The sequence below is a fragment of the Ursus americanus genome, chromosome 21 (assembly GCF_024610735.1).
Source record: "Ursus americanus isolate L20-20 chromosome 21, mUrsAme1.1.p, whole genome shotgun sequence".
Classification (NCBI taxonomy): Eukaryota; Metazoa; Chordata; class Mammalia; order Carnivora; family Ursidae; genus Ursus; species Ursus americanus.
The window spans coordinates 43,151,563-43,169,904 of NC_142147.1; the positions used below are offsets into that span (position 1 = coordinate 43,151,563).

The window sequence follows — 18,342 nt, forward strand, 5'->3', positions numbered from 1 at the left end:
GACCGGAAGCGGAAGTGGTCCTCGAAGGCTTTTCGCCGCTGGTGTCTGGAGTTCCTCCGCATTTTAATTCCGAGAGGTCTCTGAGGTAATTTTGGTCGGTCGTGATAAGGGCTTCTGTGGGGTCGATGATGGGGGTGTTGTCCACAGAGTGAGTGATGGCGGTTTGGGGCTCAGTGGTGAAGAGTCTGTGGCGTCCGTTGCTGTGAGAACAGTGATGGGAGTCTCTTGGGTCAGTGATGGGAATCTTTGAGATGAGTGTGGGATTTGTGGGCTCAGTGGTGGGAGTCAGTTGTCATTGAGCTGTTTAGTCAGTTATGGGGGTCGGTGGGGTCTGTGATGAGCTTGCTTTCTAAACATTCATAAGTTTTGATGTGTAGCATATTATTGTTCAAAGCTAAGTACTAGGTTTTTTTAATTTTTAGTTATTTTTTTCCTTTCATCCATGAGTTATTTAGAAGTGCGTTGTCCATTTCATATAACGCCTCTGGGTAATGCTCGAGTTTAAAAATTACTTTACCGTCTAGTTCTTGGTCGGTTTTCATAAATGTCACATCTATTAGGTCAAAACAATGTGTGTTCTCTATTGTATTACTTCATGTATATTCTCAGTTTATTTTGTCTGCTTAATTAATTCCAGAGAAAGGTAAACTCACTGGAGTGGTGATTTGTCTACTAGTTCTTCCTTCTGTCAGTATCTGCTTTGTATATTTGAAACTATTATTGGTAACAGTTGCTTATTTTTAATAATATATATGAGTAAATAAAGATACCATAACAATTCAAGCTCCCACCAATAATTTTTAAAACGGTTCATTTCCCAAATACTTTCCAGCACTGGATTTTTTAAAAAGAAGTTTTTACTGGGCACCTTCGTGGCTCAGTCGATTGGCTACCCACTCTTAATCTTGGCTCAGGTCTTGATCGCCGGGTGGTGAGCTCAAACCTTGCCTTGGGCTCCACGACGGGGTTGGAGCCTACCTAAAAAATAAAATAAAATGAAATAAATAAGTTTTTACTATTCCTAGGAGAAATTATATGTAATTGCTGTAATGCACTTTTCCTGTTAGTAAAATTGGCATCTTTTTAGTAATTACCTTTTAAATTTCCTTTTTGTGAATTTTCATGTACTCTGTTCAGATTTTTTTTCTGGGCTTCTTTTTCCATATTGATTGCTAGATTTTTTAAAAAAAATTTAGAGATAACTTACTGTTACATATTGAAATTTTATATGTATATTTCTTCATTTTTATTTTTAAAGTGTACTTTAGTATATAATTAAGAAATATCACCTAACCAGAAATACCTGTTTTTTCTTTTAATAGCTTCTGGTTTTTCTCACATGTGTAATAAGGATCTCTCCCACCCCACCACAATGTTCATACAAACATATACTACTAAAATTTATTTAGATATATTTTGGGGTTTATAAAATACATATACTTAAATGTTTAGTCCTACTGGAGTTCAGTCTAATGTATAATGTGTGATATAGGTTTTTTTTTTCCAGGTGGATGGTCAGTTATGTCAGTGCCACTTACACAATAAATGTCCTGTGCACACTCAGTTGGATGTTATTTTTGTTATATATGTGTCAGTACTGTCTGAGCTGTTGTTGTCTCTGTTTGATTACATTGTTTTTATATTAAGTTTTAATATCTAATAGAGAATGGTAATTGCTGATATTTATTACATGCTTCTTGTGTGCCAGGGAGATGTTGAATACTTTATGAGCATCATCTCATTCAATTTTTATAACTCTGTGAAATAGATACTTCCATCCTCATTTTTGAAACTAGCATGGAAGGAACTTCTTCATATTCTCATAGCTGAAAGATAGCAGAGCTGCAGTTCTAATTTTAAGTAATATTACTCCATATCTCATGACTAATTCTCATCACAGGTTTTATTAAACTTTATATTCTCCACAGCACTGGTTCTCAAGGTGTGGTGCCTGGACTAGCAGCATCAACAGCACCTGGGCACTACTTAGAAATGCAAATTCTTAGGCCCTGCCATGGTCTGAATGTTTGTGTTCCCCCAGAATTTCGATGTTGAAATCCTAATCTCCAGAAATATCATATTAGTTGGTGAGGCCTTTGGGAACTGATTAGGTCATGGAGGTGGGGCGCTCATAAATGATTAGTGCTGTTATAAAACGTCCCACATAGCTCCTGAGCCCCTTTTACCAGGTGAAGACACAGTGAGAAGGTGCTGGCTATGAACCAGGAAGAGGCCCCTGACTAAAATGTGACTATAATGTCTCCTTGATCTTGGACTTTCCAGCCTCCAGAACTGTGAGCAATAAATTTCTGTTGTTTATAAGCTGCCCAGTCTGCGGTATTTTATTACAGCAGCTTAACTGGGCTAAAACAATTGCTACCCTAGGCCTATTAAATCAGAAACTGGGAGTGAGGTTGAGGATTTTTAACTGTATTCTAAGAAGTCCTCCAAGTGTTTTGAATCCACACGTAGGTTTGAGAGCTTCTGCTCTATGTGTCTAGTTCAGGGACCTTCACCTTGGTGTTCACAAGAAGGTTTGTGTGATGAATATCTAGTATCTGACCATGTGGACATTGTCTTTCTAGGTTTTTTGGTGTCTCTGGGGAGCCCCTGCATTAGATCTTTCTCCAGACTCCAGCCTGCCTCTCTCCAGCAGCTCTGCTTGAGTTTACAGATGTCTACAAAGCTTTAGGCTCCTGAGAGAATAAAGTTTGAGACCTACCATGACCATGTCAGCTAATCGGACCTCTCCCCAGAAATCCCTGGTCCTGGTTCCAGAGGAACGTGACAATTCATATGAGGTGAGAAGGATGAATTCCAGGGGGAAGGGATTCATCCTGGGAGTAGATATCTCCGATATGTCACCAGAGCCTCTGGGCAGCGGCAGATGGGTCACAGGAAGCAACCAGACTCTTTTACTTCCCTGAGGCAAATCTTGATCTTACTGCCAAGAATGAGCAACACATGGGTGTCTCCACATCCAGAGGCCAATTGTATGACGGTGGAGAGGTGGAATGTCAAAAACTGCCTTTTCTTTTGTTCTCATGCTATGTTGATCTTTGGCTGAGGGTAATATTCCTGATTAGAAAACATTTTTGTGCACAATGCTGGAAGTATTTCTTTATTTCTTCTTAAACTCTTTCTCCCCACATAAGTAAATATTTCTCTGTTCTTTTTTTTTTAATTTGTTTTTTAGATGTTGGTTCTTCATTGATCTATTTTATGAACTACTTCCAAAAACATTAATCCAGGCAGACAAAAAATATGAAACTTTGCTATAATGTTGATTTTACTCTGTAACCAAGAGCATTAAATTAGAAATACAAAGTAAGTATGGTGACTAACATAATATAATAAAAAATCATTATTAAAAAAAAAAAAAAGAAATACAAAGTAAAAGACTTTTTGTACAATGTTGGGAATAGACTTAATATCTGAACTGTACATTTTACCACAGTTTATAAAAAATAGTTTAAAAAAAGTAAAAGGCTAGCAAAAGAAACCCTCGTATCTGAAAACTTTAAATTTTTTTCTACATAAATATTCTTTAAAGGGAAAACCATAAAGGGGCTTAGAAAATTCCTTGAGTTTAATTTCAATTAAATAAAGAATTACATTTTAAAGTTTATGTAGCAAAGCTAAATTCTAGATAGAGGGGGAAAAATATAGGTTTAAAGGCCTTTTTAAGGAATCCTGGAAGTTTTGGGGGGAAAGACCTCAGGTCTGAGTAACATTTAGAACTGAAAAAGTTAGAAAAAGAATTCAATAAATGTAAAATAACAATAAGGACTAGAAAATAACAATAAAATAAGGGAAGAAATTAGTCACGTAGAGAACAAACATAATTGATGAAGATGTCTAACAGAAGCATAAGTGGCTTCTGAATGTGGTGATCAGGAACAGGGAGTAAAGATACACTGGGGTATGTAACAAAACAGGAGAGATGGTTACTTCTTTATCAAAGATTAAAACAATCTTGAATGAATATTATACAAAATCGTACAAAAATATGAAAACCTAAACAAAAGGGATATACTTTTATAAAAAAATAAATGTCAAAATTGGTAAATACAGATGGTTCAGAAGGCCTTGAAGAAATTAAAGTGTTCATCAAACATTTCCTACACAGTCAAAAATGGTGGAAAATGTCAGGTGGATTAAGTTGATCTTTATGCCAAAGTTTTAGGTAAAGTTGATATCTAAAATTATTCCCAACCTTGTTTGTGGTGTTTGTTTTATTTTGTTTACTATGTTAGTCTTGATGCCCAAACCAGTCAAGAACAGTAAAAGAACTGGAAATTAGATTCAGAAGCCATAAATGTATTAACTAACTGAATTCAAGAGTACATGAAAACAGTGGCCAAATAGGGTTTATCATAGGGACACATGTGAAACAGACATTATTTTCTCAGCAGTCCACTCCAAAGTTAAAATAATAAAATATATCAAAAATAATAAAACTGCTATATATCAAAAGATAAGATATACAGCAAAACAGTGTTCAGAAATAATTTAGAAAAATAATTTGTCGTATGCAAATAAATATAAAAATCTAGATGGAGTGGGTGAGTTTCTAGGAACATATTAAATTTCTCACCAGACCTTTACTATTTACCACATTTTCACTTTTAGATATTAAGATTTTCATTTAAGCTAATTCTACTTTTAATAAAATTATGATTGCAGCTTTGGAGAGATTTATTTGCCCTGGTGTTAAGTTCTGTGTAAAGTATGTGTGTTTGCAAATTTTATGTTCAATATTTCTGAATGTTATATAGGCATGTGAATGTTTCAGGATATAGAATTTGCTGTCTTATCAATAAGCTATCTTACATAGTTGTGAGGTTTGTACAGTGTGTTTTGTTTTATTTTGTTTTTACTTTATCTGTTGGAGCTGAGAGAGACTGTTTCCCACCACAAATATATTTCTGCCTATATTTATCTGTAGTTTCTGTTCATAAACTTCGATGCTATGAAATTTGGTGTGGTGATAGTAATGACGTCTGAAATTAATTTTGGATTGTTTAATATTTTTTCCCTAGAATTCAGCTCCGATATTAAGATGGAGGTTCTTGTTTCCTTTCAGTTGGCATTTCCAGATAAGTCTTTTGCTCATCCTTTTACTGTCATCCTTCAGAGTCCTTGTGCACTTTTTCTGTATAGCAGTTTGGAAAGATGTATTTTGCGTACATTTCTGATAAAGATACTTTTTATGTATCTTTCACCTTATACTCTGTATTCTTGCTTGGGTTCTGTGTCCTTTCTGGTAATTTTGAAGGTTTGGATTCTTTTCTATATGGTTGGTTCTTTTAATGTGATCTTTATCACATTAACATCTTGAACTCAATTTTTTTTTATTACTATTTCAAGTTTTTATTTAAATTCTAGTTAGTTAACATATAGTGTAATATTAGTTTCAGGAGCAGAATTTAGTGATTCATCACTTGCATATAACATCCAGTGCTCATCACAAGTGCCCCCTTAATCCCCATCACCCATCTAGCCCATCCCCTGCCCTCCTCCTCTCCAGCAACCCTCAGTTTGTTCTCTATAGATAAGAGTCTCTTATTGTTTGCCTCCCTCTCTTTTTTTTTTTTTTGAACTAAATCTTTTAATCTTTTGTTTTAGACAATATCTATTAAATTTATACTGCGACTAATGATGAAAGTTCTGTGCTTCCACTTCCAGGATTCTTTTATTTGTTAGATGGTTTTTATTGACCTCTATTTTTTTTCTATTTTCCTTTAAAAGTCCTTATTTCCATTTCATGTTGCTCACTTGTCTTAATCTGCTCCTTGCCACTTTTTGTGTTTTCACATGGTGTTTTATTGCTTTCAGAGAGACCTCCCATTTCTGTGTTGCTTTTTCATTTGCACTTCTTTACTGAGTTCTGCCAATTTATTTTTTTTTTAATTTACATAACCATTTTCTTTAGCCTGTTTGCCCATTATTTCTTCCTTGGACTCTTAGATTCCTATTTATTTTAGGTACTTAATTGTTTTAGTGAATTCCTTGAAATCATGGTGAATGTGTTTTCTTCTATATTGTGGCAATTTATTTCTAGCATGTTCCTTTTAATTTCTTCTTTTTTTTTTCTCTCATTCTTTTTGCTATAGTATCGTTGTACATCAGGAGATGTTTATTATTGTCTTTGAATGAGGAGATATTTTCCTGGATAAACTGTTTATAAGAAGCTCATTCGGAGGGTGCCTGGGTGGCTCAGTCATTAAGCATCTGCCTTCGGCTTGGGTCATGATCCCAGGGTCCTTGGATCGAGCCCTACATCGGGCTCCCTGCTCAGCGGGAAGCCTGCTTCTCCCTCTCCCACTCCCCCTGCTGTGTTCCCTCTCTTGCTGTCTCTCTCTGTCAAATAAATAAATAAATAAAATCTTAAAAAAAAAAAAGCTCATTTGGTAAGGAGTCAAAGCTACATATATACATCTATTTATATGAAGAAATAACAAAATCATAATTTTAGATATTAAAAATATCTAAGGAAGGGGCGCCTGGGTAGCACAGTCATTAAGCGTCTGCCTTCACCTCAGGGCGTGATCCCGGCCTTCCGGGATCGAGTCCCACATGGGGCTCCTCCACTGGGAGCCTGCTTCTTCCTCTCCCACTCCCCTGCTGTGTTCCCTCTCTCGCTGGCTGTCTCGCTGTCACATAAATAAATAAAATCTTTAAAAAATACATATATCTAAGATATACCTTCCACAGATATAGATATACTTTCTCTATCCTTGCCCTTCCTGTATGCTCTTTCCCTCCCCTGAATACGGTGGCCTGCCCTGTACGTACAACTCCTGAATCTTCATCTCCATACTAGCTCTCTATTTAACTACTTAGTGTAGATCCTTGTATATGTCTTATCACCTAATTTTCAATATGTACAAATCAACAGTTGTACTGAATAACTGATAATTGAGTCCCTTTTTCTCACCTTCACACCTGATAACAATTTTATCTCCTTATTATAATCCCTTCTATAGCTTTACTACTCCAGCCTTAACGTTAAGTAAGTAAGAAATTCTTATTGTCTCACATGAATTGTGCAGGGATCTCATGACTGACTATCCACTCATGCCTATTCTGAAATGCTCTGTTTTGAGAATACACCTTCTTCAGTATATTTTTAAATCTTTTTTATTTATTTTTAAGATTTTATTTATTTGACAGAGAAAGAGAGACAGCCAGTGAGAGAGGGAACACAGGCAGGGGGAGTGGGAGAGGAAGAAGCAGGCTTCCAGTGGAGGAGCCTGATGTGGGGCTCGATCCCAGAACGCCGGGATCACGCCCTGAGCCGAAGGCAGACGCTTAACGACTGAGCCACCCAGGCGCCCCTGTGTCTGTGACTTTTTAAATTTTGTTCTGTTTCATTTTGAGATTTACATATAAACGAGATCATATGGTAATTGTACTTCTTTGTCTGACTTATTTCTCTTAGCATAATATCTTCAAGGTCCATCCATGCTGTCACAAATGGCAAGACTTCTTTCCTTTTTTATGGCTGAATAATATTACATTTTGTGTGTGTATGTATGTGTATCACATTTTCTTTATCCATTCATCCATTGATGGACACAGGTTGCTTCCATGTCTTGGCTATTATAAACAGTGCTGCAGTAAACATGGGGGTACATATATATTTTTAAGGTTTATTTATTTAATAAATGAGGGAGAGAGAATTGCAAGCAGATTCCATGCTGAGCGCAGAGCCCGATGCAGGGCTTGATCTCATAACCCATGAAATCATAACCTGAGCCAAAACCAAGAGTCGGATTTTTAACGGACTGGGCCACCCAGGCATCCCTGCATATATCTTTTTGGGTTTGTTTTCATTTCCTTTGGGTAAATACCCAGACACGTAATTGCTGGATCATATGGTAGTTCTAGTTTTTGAGGAACCTCTTTACTGTTTTCTATAATGGTTGCACCAGTTTACTTTTTTTTTTTCCTAAAGTAAGCTCTATACTTAGCATGAAGCCCCAGTGTGGGGGTTTGAACTCATGACCCTGCGATGAAGACCTGAGCTGAGGGGCGCCTGGGTGGCACAGCAGTTAAGCGCCTGCCTTTGGCTCAGGGCGTGATCCCGGCGTTATGGGATTGAGCCCCACATCAGGCTCCTCCGCTGTGAGCCTGCTTCTTCCTCTCCCACTCCCTCTGCTTGTGTTCCCTCTCTCACTGGCTGTCTCTATCTCTGTCAAATAAATAAAATCTTAAAAAAAAAAAAAAAAAAGACCCCCAGCTGAGGTCAAGAGTTGGCCACTTAACCTACGGAGTCACCCAGGCACCCCTCCCCCCAAGTTACATTTTTACCTACAGTGCACAAGGCTTCCCTTTTCTGTACTTCCTCATCAGTAATTATTGTTTTGTTTTGTTTTGATAATAGTCTTTCTGACAGGTGTAAGGTATCTAATTATGGTTTTGATATGCATTTCCCTAATGTTTAGTGATGTTAAGCACCTTTTCATGTACCTGTTGGCTTCCTGTATGTTTTTGGAAAAATGTTCATTCAGATCCTTTGCCCATTTTTTAATTGGATTGTTTTCCCTTTTCTAATGTAAGCATTTAGTGCTATAATTTCTCTTTCAGCATTGCTTTATCTGTATCCCACAGATTTTGATACATTGTATTTTCAGTTTCTTTCAGTCCTGTGTATTTTCTAAATTTCTTCTGAGAATTCCTCTTTGACATACAGGTTTAGAAATGTGTTGTTTAATTTCCAAATGTTTTGTGGCTTTCTAGATAGTTTTTGTTACTATTTTGTAATATAATTCCTTTGCAGATTGTTCTGTTGTCTTTGTTACTGATTTTTTTTTTAAAGATTTTTTAATTTATTTATTCGACAGAGATAGAGACAGCCAGCGAGAGAGGGAACACAAGCAGGGGGAGTGGGAGAGGAAGAAGCAGGCTCCCAGCAGAGGAACCCGATGTGGGGCTCCGTCCCAGGACTCTGGGATCACGCCCTGAGCCGAAGGCAGATGCTTAACCGCTGTGCCACCCAGGCGCCCCTGTTACTGATTTTTAGTTTGATTCCATTATGGTTGGAGACACTATGTATTATTTCAATTCTTTCAAATTTGTCACCATTTGTTTCACAGGCTAGGTTATGACCTGTCTTGGTCATTGTTCTATGGGTGCTTGAAAAGAATGTGTACTTCACTGCTGTTAGTTGGAGTATTCTATAAATATTGATTAGATCCTATTGTTTGTTCTTCTATATCATTGATTATTTCCTGTGTACTGTTTCTGTAATTGCTGAGTGTGGGTATTCAGCTCCCTATAATCCTTTTTTTTCCTTAAGATTTATTTATTTATTTGAGAAAGAGAGTGTGTGTGTGGGTGAGTGGGGGGAGGGGCAGAGGGAGAGAACCCCCAAGCCGACTCCCCACTGAGCACAGAGGCATCATGGGGCTCCATCTCATAACCCACAGGATCATGACCTGAGCTGAAACCAAGAGTTGGACACTCAGCTGACTGAGCCACCCAGCCCCCTTCTATAATCCTTTTTTTAAAAAATGTTTATGACTCCAGGTAGAAATAGCCATTCCTTCAATTATACATTTACAGATTAAACTTTTTTAACATGGAGGATCATGTTTTTAAAAAATATTTTATTATGAAAAGAAGTAAATTTATACAAAACTAAAGAGAGTAGTCTACGGAGCCCTTTATCTGTTGTGCTTACCATCTAGCTTTAGTAGTCATCAATATTCTGTCATTCTAATTCCATCTAAAACCACCTTCCTGCCCCTTTAGCTGCTGGATTATTTTAAAGCAAATCCCAAACACCTCTCTTATCTGTAAATACTTTGACATGTGTCTCTAAGAGATGAGAATTCTTTCTTTCTTTCTTTTTTTTTAACATAACCAGTAAGTCATTATCACACCTAAAACAACTAATTTCTAGATAGCATCTAGTACCTGGTTATTGTTTGAGTTTTTTAAAATGCGTCATAAATGTCTTTTTAATGTTGGTTTGTTTTAGTGAAGGGCCAAAGTCTACAAGTTGGATTTGGTTAGTATGACTCTTAATTCTCTCTCTCTCTCTTTTTTTCCCAAGATTTTATTTTTAAGTAATCTCTACACCCAATGTGGGACTCAGATTCACTACCCTGAGATCAAGAGTCACCTGCTTTACCAACTGACCCAGGGCACCACTTAAAGTCTCTTTTAATAAAGAAAAGATTCCCTTCCACTGTTTTTTTTTTTATTGTAATTTATTTTTTGAAGAAATGAGCCATTTGCTGCCTTCTGGATTTAGCTGACATTTCAGTCTTAATATTGTTCAATATGTTCTTCTTTCACTTTATCTATGTATGATTTGTTTCATCCAGAGGCTTAAAAGATTCAGATTGGATTTTTCTTTTTCTTTGATAAGAATACTTAATGGATGTTATAATGAAATCAATTTATCATTTCATGAGGTACATAATTTTTGGTTCTCTCTCTTTTTGTAATGTTAAAATTGATCATTGGATATAGATGTTATAAATGGTCCATCCATTGTAAACTTCTCTTCAGCCTTTCACTTGAAACAGTTAAGCAACCATTAATGATTACTGAATAAATTCATTATTTCATAGGAATTACAAAATTATGATATTCTAATTCTGTCCTAACTTATTCATTTATTAGCTAGCATCATTCTATAAGAAACTTTTCCTCATCATTTATTTGGTTATCCTGCAATAGGGATCTTATATGAAAAAAATTAATATAAATCTAATTAATTACCTTTACTGAAAGTAAAAAATCCTTACTTGTTCTGTGATCAAACTGTTTTTTCCATAACCACCTTCTAGACATAACATGTAGACTTCTCTCCATTATATAGAGCTATTTAGTGTTCCTCAAACTCATCACGTATTTTCCTGTCTCTCACCTTTACTTGTTTTCTCTGGGAAATGACCTTCCCTACCCTCCATTTTGTATTACACTTATCATCTTTCTTTTTTCCTTTTTTTTTTTAAGATTTTATTTATTTTTGCGAGAGAGAGCAAGAGTCCACACACCAGTTGGGGGGGCAGAGAGAGAAGCAGACTCCTCACTGAGCAGGGAGCCCAGTGTAGAACTTGATCCTAGGACCCTAGGATCATGACCTGAACCATGGGCAGATGCTTACCGACTAAGCCACCCAGACACCCTACACTTACCATCTTTCAACTTAAATTCAACTAATAAAAAGTTATAGTCCCATGCCAAATACACCTTTCCCTTTTTTGGGTTCTCAGTGTGTTCTACGTAAGAGATTTACTTTTTGACACTTTAGTAAATGTGTGTCTTCTTTTTTCCTCCTTTTAAATCTTAGGACTTTTAAGTTGCTAGAAGATTAGAAAAATAATTCATTTCTTTGTTCCCAGGACTAGCATGATGACTGCTCCTAAATTGCTCAGAAACTGTATTACGGGTCATTCATCCACTTGCGAGAAGACTAAAAGAGAGCCTATTTCTTTTTTTTTTTTTAAAGATTTTATTTATTTATTCGACAGAGATAGAGACAGCCAGCGAGAGAGGGAACACAAGCAGGGGGAGTGGGAGAGGAAGAAGCAGGCTTATAGCAGAGGAGCCTGATGTGGGGCTCGATCCCATAACGCCAGGATCACGCCCTGAGCCAAAGGCAGATGTTTAACCGCTGTGCCACCCAGGCACCCCAAGAGAGCCTATTTCCTTCTTTAGTTTTGAAAAGTGATAAACTGACTGTAGTATAGAACAAATGGCAGAAATTCTTTATTGGATTTCTTTCTTCCACAAAATATTGTGTAAAACTAGATATTCAATATGCACCCTGTATGAAATACCATTTTTTAAAAACTCCTGTATTATACATCTGTGTAATCAAAACTTCAAATGATATATTGTGGATTTGTACATTTCATTGTGAGTAAATTTTACCTTAAGAAGGTAAACAAATACTGCATTCTGGTTAATGATTTGCATTCTTAAGTATTTAGGACAAAGTGTACTGGCATTTATAGTTTACTCTGAACTGTATAAAAGTAGGATGGATTGATGGATGGATAAAAGGATGGCTAAATGTGTGATAAAACAAATAGACTAAAATGTTAATGATAGATCCTGAGTGGTGGATATACAGTTTCTTTTAAATTTTCCATATGTTCAAAATTTTCTATAATAAAATGTTAGGGAAATGGGAGGTGAGTTTTTAAAAAGAGGAAGTAGGGGCACTTGGGTGGTGCAGTCGGTTGGATGTCCGACTCTTGGTGTCGGCTCAGGTCATGATTCCAGGGTCATGAGATCGAGCCCCACGTCGGGCTCTGCACTCAGAGTGGAGTCTGCTTGAGATTCTCTCTCCCTCTCCCTCTGCCCCTCCCACTCTTGCTCTCTCTCTCTGTTAAATAAAAAAATCTTTTAAAATTAAAAAAAAAGAGGAAGTAAATTAACAACAAAACCCACATTCCATATTCCTAAATATAGTCTTTCCATCCCCCAAAGCTAATTATTCACATTGAATAGGAATGTGCCCTTACAGGGATCGGTGTCCTTCAGGGATGTGGCTGTAGATTTCAGCAGAGAGGAGTGGCAGCATCTAGATCTTGCACAGAGAAACCTGTACCGGGATGTGATGCTGGAGACCTACAGTCACCTGCTCTCTGTAGGTAAGCACAGTCACTTGGGTCCACACAGAGTGTTCCCATTCTCAGTTGCTGAATGCTGTGAGACATCTGAAGTATGATGGTTTTGTCCTTGATTTGTCTAGGATTCTTTATCCCCTTGGGCATTCTGAATGTTACTCTGTTCCCAGAAATATATGGTTACATTACTGAAGAAGAAAGTTCATTGAACAAGACTTTATTGATTGCACTTTGAAACACAATTAGCTGGATCCAGTCCTTTATCATTTCTTACGAACAGGGTATGAAGTTCCCCAACCAGAAGTTTTCATGTTGGAGCAAGGAAAGGAGCCATGGGCATTGCAGGGTGAGAGCCCACATCAGAACTGTCCAGGTGAGTGAGTGTGACCCAGACAGATGGGAGAAAGGGAAGCAAATCTCAGCTGTCTTGAGAAAGACTGGCATCTTTGAAATGCTATTAAGATGACTCTTTTGGAAGGCTTTAATTTTTTTTTGTATTGCTTGAAAACCCTTGACATTGGCCTCTCAAATAACCAAATGGCTTCATCATGCCTATTCATCTTTTTCATTAGCTTTTTGGAATCTGGATCACATGCCAATCTGCCTCATTACAGGTTTCCTTCATTATGCTCCTTTTCTCAACCATTCTTTTTCTTTCTGCCTTCCGCATGGTCCAGGATTCTTTATGCATTCAGGCATTCATGGATCTTTCTTTCAAAGTTACTATAAGGCACACACTCCCACTTCTGGTAGTCCTCTGTCTTTCCACTATGGAATGCTTCAGAACATTAACTCCAACCAGCCTCTCTTCCTATTTCCTCCATAGGCACTGACATATAAGATTTCTTGTTTCCTCATTCCCCATGCCTTTAACCCAACTGATGACTTGGGGGTAATTGTCTCTTAACCTTTAGGAGTACTTTCCGATATTTCCTTCTGATGTGGGTTGACTTCACCCTAGCTGGGGTCTCTTTGCCTCGTTGACTGATTTTTGTAATTGTTTTATTTCTATACTTCACATGATGAAGTTTGAGCTTAATCACGGTCCTCATTCAGGGCACACTGTCATCATCAGTCTGGGTAAAGATTCTCTATTACAGTAGTTGGCCCTATTTGTAATTTCACTTTCTGTAGTTTCAGTTACCAATAGTCACCCGTAATCTGAAAATACTAAATGGAAAATTCCAGAAATTAACAATTCATAAGTTTTAAATTGTGTGCCTTTCTGAGTAGCATGATGAAATCTCTTGCCATCCCACTCCATCCTGCCTGGGAGTTGAATCATCCCTTTGTCCAGCATATCCATGCTATAAATGCCCTGACCATTAATCAGTTAGTAGCCATCTTGGTTATCAGATTGACTCTTATGATATTGCAGTGCTTCTGTTCAAGTAACCCTTATTTTACTTAACAGTGGCCCCAAAGCACAAGAGTAGTGATGGTGGCAATTCCGACATGTCAAAGAGAATCCATAAAGTGCTTCCTTTAAGTGAAAAGCTGAAAGTTCTTGACTGAATAAGAAAAAAAAAATCAGGTTCATTACTTTCTGAGGATCCAGGCATCCACTGAGGGTCTTGGAACATGTCCCCTTCAGATAAGGATGGAACGCCTGTATTTTATTTTTTGATTTATTACCATTTCTTTATACCCATCTCACTTCTCACCATAGGCAATTACTTTATATGATGGAAACATATTTCTTAATGTATGCATATTTTAAAATTTAAAGTGACTTGGGGTATTATTAATTTATATAAATGTTGCTGTGCTGTATATCTTGTTCTTTGCCTTGCTTTTTCCACTTCTGTCCATGGTGGGTTATGTTCATAATGTTTATTTACTCTAACCAGTGAATTATATCCCAGAATGTTTCCTATTGCCACTGTCACTAGCCTCTTCATCAGATGAGTCACCCTCACCCTTTTCTCTGTGTTCAACATGGATGAGCCATATGACACTCCCCTCTAGCCTCTGCTAGCTCAAAGACTAACTGGTCTTCAAGCTAAAACATCATTCTCTGTTGAGGAGAGTTTAGGTTTTAAATGTCACAGCAGAGAATTTCTGAAAAAGCTTCTTTCTACATTGAGAAGGAAGATGATGCTACAAGTGATATTTTGTTGTATTTCATTCTAGAAGAATTGTGGCAGATTGGTGACGAGATAGAGAGCTATCAGCAAAGAGAAAACAAAACTTTAAGAGATGTTGCTTTCATCAAGAAAATTTTGACTACAAAGGATTATGAATATAAGGACATTAGAAAAATAATTCATGTGAGCCAAAACATTCTTCCACCAAAAAGACCCCATCAATGTGACTCATTTGGAAATGCTTTGAAGCATAATTTAGATTTACACAGTCATTATAGAAACAGTGCATCAAAGAACATTAATAAGATTACTGAATATAGTAAAATTTCTTCCTATACTGACCCTGAGTGTTCTCCAACAGGAGAGAAGTTATGGGACCATAATCAATATGGAAAAATCCTCAGCTATAAACAAGCACCCTCTCAACATCAGAAAATTCATACTGGGGAAAAATCTTATGAATGTGCTGAATTTGGAAAGATCTTCACCCAGAAGTCACAGCTCAGGGTACATCTGAAAGTTCACACAGGAGAAAAACTCTATGTATGCATCGACTGTGGGAAGGCTTTTGTAAAGAAGCCAGAATTCATTACACATCAGAGAACCCATACTAGAGAGAAGCCCTATAAGTGCAGTGAATGTGGAAAAGCTTTTTTCCAAGTATCTTCTCTCTTAAGGCACCAGAGAATTCATACTGGAGAGAAACTTTATGAATGCAGTGAATGTGGAAAAGGATTCTCTTATAACTCTGATCTCAGTATACATCAAAAAATTCATACTGGAGAGAGACACCATGAATGCAATGATTGTGGCAAAGCATTTACACAAAAGTCCACACTCAAGATGCATCAGAAGATTCATACAGGTGAGCGATCCTATATATGTATTGAATGTGGACAGGCCTTCATTCAGAAGACACACTTGATTGCACACCGAAGAATTCATACTGGAGAAAAACCGTATGAATGCAATAACTGTGGGAAGTCCTTCATTTCTAAGTCACAGCTCCAGGTACATCAACGAATTCACACAAGAATGAAACCCTTTATATATACTGAATATGGGAAGATGTTCAACAATAGTTCCAACCTCATTACACACAAGAAAGTTCAAATTAGAGAGAAATCTTCCATATGTACTGAATGTGGTAAGGCCTTTACGTACAGGTCAGAACTGATTATACACCAGAGAATTCACACTGGGGAAAAACCTTATGAATGCGGAGATTGTGGAAAAGCCTTTACTCAGAAGTCAGCACTCACAGTGCATCAGAGAATTCATACAGGGGAAAAATCATACGTATGCATGAAATGTGGACTAGCCTTCATCCAGAAGGCTCACTTGATTGCACATCAAATAATTCACACAGGAGAGAAACCTTATAATTGTGGCCACTGTGGGAAATCCTTTACTTCCAAGTCACAACTCCATGTACATAAACGAATTCACACAGGAGAGAAACCTTATATGTGCACTAAATGTGGGAAGGCATTCACCAACAGGTCAAATCTTATTACACATCAGAAAACTCATACAGGAGAGAAATCCTATATATGTTCTAAATGTGGAAAGGCCTTCACGCAAAGGTCAGACTTGATTACACATCAGAGAATTCATACTGGAGAGAAACCTTATGAATGTGGTACCTGTGGAAAAGCCTTTACCCAAAAGTCACACCTTAATATACACCAGAAAATTCATACTGGAGAAAGACAGTATGAATGCCATGAATGTGGGAAAGCCTTTAACCAGAAGTCAATACTCATTGTGCATCAGAAAATTCATACAGGAGAGAAACCTTATGTATGCAGTGAGTGTGGAAGAGCTTTCATCCGGAAATCAAATTTCATTACTCATCAGAGAATTCATACTGGAGAGAAACCTTATGAATGCAGTGATTGTGGAAAATCCTTCACCTCCAAATCTCAGCTCCTGGTGCATCAACCAATTCACACAGGAGAAAAACCGTATGTGTGTGCTGTTTGTGGGAAAGCCTTTAGTGGCAGGTCAAATCTCAGTAAACATCAGAAAACTCATACTGGAGAAAAGCCCTACATCTGTTCTGAATGTGGGAAGACCTTCAGACAGAAGTCAGAGTTGATTATACATCATAGAATTCACACTGGAGAGAAGCCTTATGAATGCAATGACTGTGGCAAATCTTTCACTAAGAAATCACAACTCCAAGTGCATCAGCGAATTCACACAGGAGAAAAGCCTTATGTATGTGCTGAGTGTGGGAAAGCTTTCACAGATAGGTCAAATTTAAATAAACACCAGACAACGCACACTGGAGACAAACCCTATAAGTGTGTAGTCTGTGGGAAAGGCTTCGTCCAGAAATCTGTGCTCAGTGTCCATCAGAGTATTCACATTTGAGAGGAACAGTATGAGAAAACCTCAGTGAAATCGGGTCTGATTGTACATCATTGAATTTGTTCAGAAAATATGCATATTATCATAAGTAGAAACACCCCATCAAAATGTCATGCATTACTCTATAGAAGAGGGCCCTGAATGCAGGGGGCCCTTCCCACATTGTCACCACCTTCATTAAGCCTTGAGGCAGTCATACTGGAAGAAAAGTAATTTTGTCAATTTGACAGATTAGAAGAAGGCTTTTCATGAAAAATATGATGGAACAGGGGCACCTGGGTGGTTCAGTCAGTTGAGTGCCCAGTTCTTGATCTCAGCTCAGGTCTTGATCTAATGGTTGTGAGTTTGAGCCCTGTGTTGGGCTCCAGGCTCTGCGCTGGGTATGGAGCCTACTTAAATATATATATGTGTTGGAACATTGTTACCAAATTCTGCATAAGAAAGTTTATGTTATGTCGTGTTAATGATAATTCTGTTTACTGTGGAATAGGTAAAGTGCCAAAAAGTTGAATGGTAGAACAACATAAAATATATAATAGTGACAGACCCTAAGTTCTGTGAGATGTTTGCTGCAGAACACATTGTCTAACAGTGTCAGGTGTTTTTTTCATTCTTCTGTTGAATCTAACATGGTTGTGTGTATCCAACCCCCACTGAGTATTTCCATCAAGAAAGAGATAACTCAGTAAAAAAGTTCTTTATGTATACGGACACAAACCTCAAAGCGTATGTTGACCCATTATCCTCTAACATCATGACTTGTAACCCCCCTTTATCATCTACCAGTAAAGTGTCTTTGACCCTCGTGAGTCCCTAGCACATTGTCTTCTGACACCCATAAGTGCATTAGTGCTAAACACTGTGTCTGCTGAGGATACTGTGTTTGCCAGTAACTCATTTAGCTCCCAGCATAACATTTTGTGAATCTCCATTACCCTCAGGAAAGTTTCTGATGTAAGAATTTTCATATCATTTTGGTCAACTTTTCATCCAGTCTCCCTTTTACTGTCATAGTTCTTCCAGCTCATTTGCCTTCCTTAATGACCTGACATTTATAATAATAACAAATCAGTAACTCATATTAAAAAAACCAACATTTCTTCATGTCTTTTCTGTGTCCATCTTCATGCCATGGGCTCCACAAGCACCTTCTCCCCATGTGCCTCAAACATATCAGTTCAGGTCCTGCCTCAGGGCCTTTGCACTCTCTTTGAAGAAAAAGGTTCCTCATATCTGTGTTCTTAGCCCCTTCATGTCTTCCAATGGCACCTTTTCACAGAGGC

The 18,342-nt window shown here is 37.5% G+C and overlaps 1 protein-coding gene and 1 long non-coding RNA gene across 2 annotated transcripts in view; one reads left to right on the forward strand and one right to left on the reverse strand.

Annotated features, from left to right (window-relative positions):
* Positions 1-8: 8 nt before the first annotated feature.
* On the forward strand, positions 9-17,868 carry LOC148108257 (uncharacterized). Its single transcript, XM_045786101.2, has 5 exons — positions 9-85; positions 2,586-2,801; positions 12,494-12,620; positions 12,877-12,969; positions 14,730-17,868. Exons 2-5 carry the CDS (start codon positions 2,724-2,726, stop codon positions 17,060-17,062), a joined length of 2,631 nt encoding a protein of 876 aa, XP_045642057.2. The 5' UTR covers positions 9-85; positions 2,586-2,723; the 3' UTR covers positions 17,063-17,868.
* LOC148108258 (uncharacterized) overlaps positions 731-18,342 on the reverse strand; it is a 40,384-nt gene continuing 22,772 nt past the window's right edge. Inside the window, exons 2-3 of the long non-coding RNA XR_015728172.1 lie at positions 1,095-1,172; positions 731-978 (exon numbers count right to left, since the gene is read on the reverse strand). This is a non-coding gene — a long non-coding RNA (uncharacterized LOC148108258). The remainder of the gene's footprint in view (positions 979-1,094; positions 1,173-18,342) is intronic.

Bases quoted from the DNA above. Each gene is read 5' to 3' on its own strand.
- LOC148108257 (XM_045786101.2), top strand. From the start codon at position 2,724: ATGACCATGTCAGCTAATCGGACCTCTCCCCAGAAATCCCTGGTCCTG. The intron at 12,621-12,876 runs GTAAGCACAGTC...TCTTACGAACAG, and splicing joins CAGTCACCTGCTCTCTGTAG to GGTATGAAGTTCCCCAACCA. The intron at 12,970-14,729 runs GTGAGTGAGTGT...ATTTCATTCTAG, and splicing joins CCCACATCAGAACTGTCCAG to AAGAATTGTGGCAGATTGGT.